The 8,428-nt window shown below is 44.3% G+C and overlaps 1 protein-coding gene across 2 annotated transcripts in view; it reads right to left on the bottom strand.

The window, feature by feature from the left end:
* The window catches only part of RAB8B (RAB8B, member RAS oncogene family), an 81,275-nt gene extending 73,599 nt beyond the window's left edge, over positions 1-7,676 (bottom strand). Inside the window, exons 1-2 of one of the 2 annotated variants that reach the window (XM_037730536.1) lie at positions 7,071-7,676; positions 6,013-6,024 (exon numbers count right to left, since the gene is read on the bottom strand). In XM_037730536.1, the coding sequence (XP_037586464.1) occupies positions 7,094-7,654 (561 nt within the window). In that variant the 5' untranslated portion in view covers positions 7,655-7,676 and the 3' untranslated portion in view covers positions 6,013-6,024; positions 7,071-7,093. Of the gene's footprint in view, positions 1-6,012; positions 6,025-7,070 lie in introns of those variants that run through there. The other variant, XM_017506212.2, reaches the window with a different exon arrangement.
* Between the last annotated feature and the right edge of the window lie 752 nt (positions 7,677-8,428).

The raw sequence follows: 8,428 nt of genomic DNA, 5'->3' as shown, positions 1-8,428 counted from the left end.
GGCCTCCCAAAGTGCTGGGATTACAGGCTTGAGCCACCGCGCCCTGCTTAGACACAGTATTCTTACGCTCTGCTATAATTGAAGGAACTATGGCCCTAGAAGGATAACTGACTCCCCAAAGACCACAAAGCTAGAGAGCAGATGCCCATTGCTCTTACTTCAACACACTATCTCCATAATGCCAAACCTAACAGTCTACTTCATCTCCCTAGAAAATGAAAATAATTTAATGCTTTTTCATACCAAGACCAGGTCTGATAAAGGATCTATTCTAAAGTACCGTAACCACCATCCATCCTTGATGGCCATGCCTACTTTGCAAGCTGGTAGCTCATAGTCTTCATCTAGCTCACAGACATGTCTGCTTGGCCCTTACTCGAATGGCCCTCACATTGTTTTTTGTTTGCTTTGGGTTTTTTTTTTTTTTTTTAATTGCCCATAAGGTTGGGTTTTTATGAGAAATTTTCAGCTAATCTTGAAATATGTGATGCTTTTCCAGCAAGGCAACAATAAAGCTGCAAATGAAAATCAGCCACTCTCTGAGAGAGGGAATACATACACCAGGCTCCACATCACACCCTGCTGCTTCCCATGTGGGGCCAATCCCTTCATTCATAGTTCCCATCAGACCCATTTGAGTCTGCAACCCCTAACCTAGGCAGTCAGAATCTACAATCTTACCTTGAATTTCTCTTTTTATGTGTCCATGGCTGCTTGCATTTCCGAAGCTTAGTTATATCATACTCCACAATATTACTCGCCACCTAAAATCTTCTTCCCCATCCTCACCCCAACCATCTTCTCATGCTATGAAAACTCTATTCCTGCTAAATATTCTCAAGTAACAATTCTAACACATGCAGGAGAGCTGATGTCCAGAGCTGGGTGCAGACAGGTGGACCTAGAGCACAGCCAGCCTCAGGCTCATCTACTTCAGGATCTATGATTCAATTCAAAAAGATACTGCTAAATTTTTCCTGTCCTCAAAGACTGGACTTATTTCCCTCTGAGACAATATCTAAACCTATTTCCCTCCAGCTTTTCTCAGTGGATCCAAACAATCTCGCTGCTGTTGCCAAGAGAACCTCCTCCCTGACTTGCTGCCTGCAGAGCAGCTGGTGAAGCTCTTCATTAAAGTACACATTCTTCAGAGAGACTCATATTTGTACCCAAGACTCAGTTTCCCCACGCCCATCCTTTATATGTAGGAAGGCTTTTTTCATTCACTAGAACACCGATTGAGGAGATGAGTTTAACCCTTTATGATCAAGTATCAAATCCTACTTTTTCTGAACCAGAGTTGTTATCAAAGTCATTGATTAGATGGGAAATCCACTGACAGCTTTGAAAGAACACAATGACATTAAAATAAGGCTTTATGTACAAAATGTTCAATTTGAACTTGCATGTTCCTTGTATATTTTTTGTTTGAGAAGTTGAAACCAAGGAAAACTATGAAAATGAAAATCAACTTGCTCTACATATCTGGATTATGCTCGGCCAAATGCAGATATCATTCTTGGATAAAAATGTAAATATGACTAAGTTTGTTTTTCAGTCAATAAGTCTTGATAAAAGCTTTGAAATGCTACCAACCAAAAACAGTTTTTAATTTTAGGCAACGGTCAGCAAACTTTCTACAAAGAACCAGTTAGTAAATATTTTCAAGCTTTGTGGGACACATATGGTCTCTTTTGCATACTGTTTTATTTTTTAGTAAACTTTAAACCATGGAAAAACCATTCTTAGCCTGTGATCTGCACAAAAAACAGGCTGCAGGTCACGCTTGGCCCATGGGCTATAGTGTGCTAACCGCTGATTTTAAGGAAAGTGAACCCAAGAAAAATATGCAGTGTTACAGAATAAAATGTCTAAAATTACTGTGATGAGACTAAGCTGTGACAATTAGCAACATACCCTCATTAATATGATTTCATTAGTTATTTTACATATGGAAGAAACTCTAATGATGGGATACACTTTGATCTCCTAACCTGAAACTACAGACACGGAAAGAAAGGACAAAGGACAGCTATGCGCTGTCATTCCAGTATAAACTCCAACTGAACGTTGTAGTAACATTTGCTATTCACCTGAACACAACTGGCTAATCAAAATGGAAATATCTTAACTGTCCTCACATAAAGGCGTATGTGTAAACTCTAATTCTTCCCTGGAATAGGTGATGACTTGAATTTATGGGGACAATCATACTGATTAGGAGTAGTGGCAGCTCAGTTGTGAAAAGTGACACAGACTTGGATTTGAGGTTTCACCACAGGATCTGCTATCATCAGGTGTGTAATTTTGAGGGTGTCAATTAAACCCTCATTGTTTTTATTTATAAAATTGGGACAGGAATAAAGTAAATAATTTCTAAGACTCTTTCTGCTCTTAACTATGACTATACTAAATAATGAAACCACTCAGGAAATACCTAACAGGAAGAAGGGGGCAGGGCAGGAGAGAGATGGCAAAGGGAAGAAGCTCTGATTCTCCTGTCAGAGGACAGGGCTGGGTTATCTCTTTTTTGTTCAACCAGTACCTTGTTCTGTCCAGGGCATTTCAAGATGTCGGTATGCTCTCACGTCAATATTAAAATGCATCCATTACCCATAGGAAATATAATCTATAGCTAACTGTATTGCCATTCCTAGTTGTCTTAATGTTACATTTTACAGACACTTAATTAAATGTTAATTATAATTACATAAGGGTTTTTTAGAGCCAATTAAAAAAAAACTCAATTTTCAAACATTTGAACTGAAAGGCTAGTTGGTCCTAGGCACTGGATCAATAATTTCAAATGGATAAAACATCCCTTATCCATAGTTAACTAATATTATTGATGGATATACTAGAAGATCCTCAATAAGTCGAATAAAAGAAAATCTTTCACCACCCTTCAAAGAGCAAAAAGGAAATGTAGGAACCTGGGATATCAGAGGAGATAGCAAGACTTTATTTACTTATCTATCTATCTATTTATTTATTTTTGAGACGGGGTCTTGCTCTGTCACCCAGGCTGGAGTGCAGTGGCGCGATCTCGGCTAACTGCAATCTCTGCCTCCCAGGTTCAAGCAATTCTCCTGCCTCAGCCTCCCGAGTAGCTGGGACTACAGGCATGTGCCACCATGCTCAGCTAATTTTTTGTTTTTTTTTAGTCAAGGTTGGTTTTACCATGTTGGCCAGGATGGTCTCGATCTCTTGACCTCGTGATCTACCTGCCTTGACCTTCCAAAGTGCTGGGATTACTGGTGTAAGCCATGGCACCTGGCCTATCTATTTATTTTTTAGAGACAGAATCCCACTCTGTCTCCCAGGCTGGAGTGCAGTGGTGCGATTATAGCTTACTGTAACCTTGAACTCCTGGGCTCAAGTGATCCTCCTGCCTCAGCCTCCCGAGTAACTAGTACTACAGGTGTGTACCACTCCACCTGGCTAATTTTTTAATTTACTTTTTGTAGAGATGTGGGTCCTACTATGTTGCCTAGACTGGTGTCAAACTCCTGGCCTCAAGTGATCTTCCTGCCCCAGCCTCCCAAGTAGCTAGGACTATAGGCACACACCACCATGTTTGGTGAATTTTTGTATTTTTGTAGAGACAGGGTGTCACTATGTTCCCCAGGCTGGTCTTGGAACTCCCGGCTTCAAGCGATCCTCCCTCCCATCTCAGTCTCCCAAAGTGCTAGGATTACAAGCGTGAGCCACCACACCCAGCCAGGACCTTAGAGAAATGAGAAGAAGAAAGTATCTGTGAGATAACTATATCTGGAATCAAAATGACTCTTGTCTCCTTCCCTGCATAATGACAAAACCCCTATCAAAACAGTGTTGAAAGATGGCAGATTTCCATTATTACAACTACTATAACTTTGACAAAGCAAAATTAAGACTTAAAATGTCTCTTCATGGGAAGAAACAGACACCCATACATATCTACCAAAACACATACACACAAACCCCAGGCGTTAAGAAATACATCTTTTCCATGTGACACAGAGCTTATCAAGTGTTGTCAGCAACGCTGTGGCAGACTTCATCAAAACCCACTCAGAAAAGCTTACATACCTAGGTACTTCATGACTAGGGAGGAGATGGTCCACCAACTGTCACCTCAACAACTTCAGATCACCTGGGAATGAGGTGAGAGGCCTGGGGAAGTGGCTGCTAGAGATTAGAACACCCAAAATCTATGCTTGTAAGCAGTGAAGACTCTGTGGAACCAGAATGGTGCTAACATTCACCTTATTTTCCCAGCTTAATTTTGACTGCACAGCATTAGGTTTCAGGTATATAAATTCTGCTGTCTGAAGGCAGTGTGCTACCACTTCCTGTTGGAGCTCCGGGCCTAAATAAGAGGTATGGATGGGATTTCCCCTCCTCCACATCAACTGAAGGCACAGCTCACAGCCTCTTTTTACCACATCCACCTCACAGAAAATATAAAGACCCAGATCTCCCATGAGATTCACCTCCTTTTAATGTCCACTTCCTATTCTAACCTGTTTCAAGACGCTCCTTTTCACGCCTTCATAGCTGTTAATCCTCCAAAGAGCCTCATTTCCATCATTTTTTTTTTTTTGAAATTGACTCACAGACTTGAATCCTTCAAAATGAAAAGTAATTTTTAAAAGCTACTATTTTCTTTTTTTTTTTTTTTTTTTTGGGGGGGGACGGAGTTTCACTATTGTTACCCAGGCTGGAGTGCAATGGCGCGATCTCGGCTCACCGCAACCTCCGCCTCCTGGGCTCAGGCAATTCTCCTGCCTCAGCCTCCTGAGTAGCTGGGATTACAGGCACGCGCCACCATGCCCAGTTAATTTTTTGTAGTTTTAGTAGAGACGGGGTTTCACTGTGCTGACCAGGATGGTCTCGATCTCTTGACCTCGTGATCCACCCGCCTCGGCCTCCCAAAGTGCTGGGATTACAGGCTTGAGCCACCGCGCACGGCCAAAGCTACTATTTTCAAAGGAAGCAGACATCCTTACAGGAAACACAGGACAAAAAGAAGGAAAAATAGAGAAAATGAATAAAAATATTACAAACAAGCAAGTCATTCAAGAAACTTAAGAGAAACAGCATCAGCGAGATTCACTTACTTTCAAGGCAGGAGATACTCCTCGGAGGATCAAACACAGAATGGCCAAAAGGACACCCACTCAACTTGTTAGAAATTATCCTTTATCATCTGTATTGCGGTATGCATTCGACAATGAAAAGTCATTATTTGAGGCTTTGTAATTAATATGTGTTAAAAATTCACGCCCTTCAGTTGCTGTACCAACAGCTACCACCAAATCTTAGGCTTATACTTGAGAGATGACATTTAAAATGTGCTTTCTCAGAAAAGAAAAAGTCCCACTCAAGACTGACTGCCAAGAACTTGCAATTCAAACTTCCTTAAGCCCAGACATCACAGGAGGTTTTAGACCATTCAATCTATATGAAAGACACCAGAATGAACAAACAAACCACAGTCTTTTCTAATACGTAAAGAGTGCTCTATACCAAATACTCTCATTTACAAAAAGATAAATTATCCTCAAAAATACACAAATATGTAAACACATGTATTACCAAAGCCCTAGCTCCCTATTATTTCCCAACCCAGAAATTCATGGTGAAATATGCTGTAAGAACCATATGAAAGATGCCTAAATAAGCTATTATTAGAGGCCAGAAACATCACCAAGACAACCAAAAGCTGAGATTCTTAAGGTACTTAATTAATCTGCAGCTATTTAACAAGAGAAAATGATGTTAAGGTGTTCATTTCTAAGAGCTTAAAACCAGCTTTGACTTGGTCTTCAGTTTATGGTAAGTTAAGAGATCTTGTTACCTGAACACAGTGTCTCCCAGTACAAAAGTAGGAAGGACAGCTCCAGCCAAGATCAGAAAAACTCTTGAATCAATTGGAAGTAACTGGGAGGTATACCGCATGTTGTGATTCATTTAACAATAATTAGAACCAAAGCAAAATATACAAGGAGGTGGGAGGTGGGCAGAATGTAAGATCAATTCCTTGGCTGAGAAGTTGTTAAACATTCAAACCCAAGGACTTAAAATACCGAGAAGGCTTGCCTCTCAGGAGGTGGTAGTGAGGAGGTGAACCATATTTTCCTGACCACATAATTTCCAAAAGTCACCAATTCCCTTAACATCCATTAACAATCACAGAACAAATTAACGCTCTATAGACATTATTCCATCATTAGTCACATTTTGCTTTCTCCTGCACTTGACCCAAAGGAAGTAAAGAGAAAATGGTAATCAGTTACTGGAACTAGTCCTGCACACTACTACTTTCCATTTCCTCCCTTTTCCATCTCCCGTCTTCTCTGCTCAACCTCCCTTTACTACGATGTTGCTTCTGCTTTTCCTTTCTGTCTCACACCCAGCTCTCCTTTACTTTCTCCACTAAGTATCCTCATTCCGCCCTCTGGTCCCTTGAACTCTTCTTCCACCTGCAATTTTCCTCTGCCCCCTCCTACGACATCTCTGTCCAGACCTCCTGTGGCCAGCGTCCCCCTTCTTCCTCACCTCCTGACCGCCCATTCCCCTGAATTCCCTTCCAATTGCCTGGCTCTCACCTCTCTGTCCCTTGTGTCGTCTGTTCCTTTACTTCACATCCCTCTCATTCCCCCCACCCCTCATTTCCCCTTTCACATTTCCTTCCTCTCTTGTCTTTTAATCCATTTTCACGTCCACTATCCCCTTCTCTCGCTACATGAGATTTCCTGCGTCTTCCCCCCAACACATTTTGTCCCTCTAGGACCCCTCCCTGTCAGTCTCCGAACCCTCCCTTTCCCCCAAACCCCCAATTCCTTGTTCGTCTGTTCCCCTTCTCCTTCCTTTGCCCCCAAGATCCCCCTTCGCCCCAGCCTCAGGTCTCCGCTCGCCCCGCTCGCCCCTCTCCCTCACGCCCTCGTCCCTCTCAGTGCCCCCGCCACCCTGCAGTCCCCGGAGTCTCCTCTCCCGGGCTCCCAAGCGCCCCCCGCCCTCTTCCCGTCCCCTCGTACCCGCCCCCCAATTCTCTCCCCGGTCCCGGGCCGCAGCCCCTCCCTCACCGATGGTGGAGATGAAGGTGGTGTTAAAGGCGTCCTCTGAGAAGCGGAACAGAAGGCAGGTCTTGCCCACCCCCGAATCGCCGATCAGCAGCAGCTTGAACAGATAATCGTACGTCTTCGCCATCTTCTCGCTCCGGCCCTCTGACCGGGGAGCCAGAGGAGGCGGCGGAGAGAGGCGGGGAGGGGGCCGCGGGCGAGGGGGCGTGCCCGTCAATCCGCCGCTGCTCGCCCCGCCCCTCTCCCCGCCCCTCCACTCGGAGAAGGCCTGCGCGCCCCGCCCCGTACTGCCAATCCGCGAGGGCTTCGTCATCACCGCCCGCTACCCGAGGCTTCATGGGACTTGTAGTTCCTCCGGGGAGCTTCGGGCGTGCCCCGCGCGGACTGTCAGTCCTAGCGGCTACAGTGGATAAAAGACTTGCTGTGGGTGGGGTGAGAGGGTGGAGGCGTTTCCACCGGAGCTGGGAAGGGAGGCTCCGTTTCGAACTCTGCTGGTCAAGCCGCCGGAACTTAACTTTGTTATTTCTTTGTGTGCGGGCTCCTTGCAAATCCAGGACCTCAGAATCAGAAACCCGTAGTTCCCGCATCTCTTCCGCGGAGACCCGGAGCAGAGATGCTTTCTTTCCTTGGAGCTGCTGTGGCGCAGCCTACGGGTTTTTGCAGAGTGCATTATCCAGCTTCTCTCCCAGGCCATGCCTAGCACCGCTGTAACCCCCCACCCGCAGCCCCTCAGTCACAGAGCTGGGAAAGAATGGTTCCCGTGCTAACTCGAACCTCACTCGTGCCCCTTTCTTCGAATCACACAGACCAGAGCCAAACACGGTAGGTATTTAGAGGATCTACTACGCTGATCGTTCCCCTATCCCCGCAGGACGTTGGATTTTTAAATCTGGGAAGCCTTGTGCTACAGGTCTGTGCCCCATAAAACTGCAAGCATCCTGTGAGGCGGGAACCGGACCACGGGAACTTAGAGATTAAGATTTGAATTTAGTCTTGGCTCTGCTGCCTTGCCGCTGTGACAAGTCACGGAGGCACTGTACATCTCAGTTTTCTCATCTGCAAAATGGATATGAGACAAGATATTTCATAGGATTCTACTGAAAATTAAGTGAAATGCTAAACGTGAAGGTTCTTCGAAACACATAAGGCACTGTAGAACTGTTGGCAGTGATGGTAATATTCATTACTCTTCAGTAGGCTCTCAATTAACTGATGACAAGTATAGGGGGGAAACAGCATTCTGTTACACTCAAGTTAATCCTTTATTATTTATTGTCTTCGGCTAATTCTTTGTTTTGTGGATATATTGTTCAGTCCTCTTTCATTTGCTAGTGGTAGAAACCTAACCAGATAAGCTGTTG

The sequence above is a fragment of the Cebus imitator genome, unplaced genomic scaffold (assembly GCF_001604975.1).
Source record: "Cebus imitator isolate Cc_AM_T3 unplaced genomic scaffold, Cebus_imitator-1.0 Scaffold350, whole genome shotgun sequence".
Classification (NCBI taxonomy): domain Eukaryota; kingdom Metazoa; phylum Chordata; class Mammalia; order Primates; family Cebidae; genus Cebus; species Cebus imitator.
The sequence above is the reverse complement of the archived record's forward strand: the minus strand, read 5'-3'. Positions and strand labels throughout refer to the sequence as shown.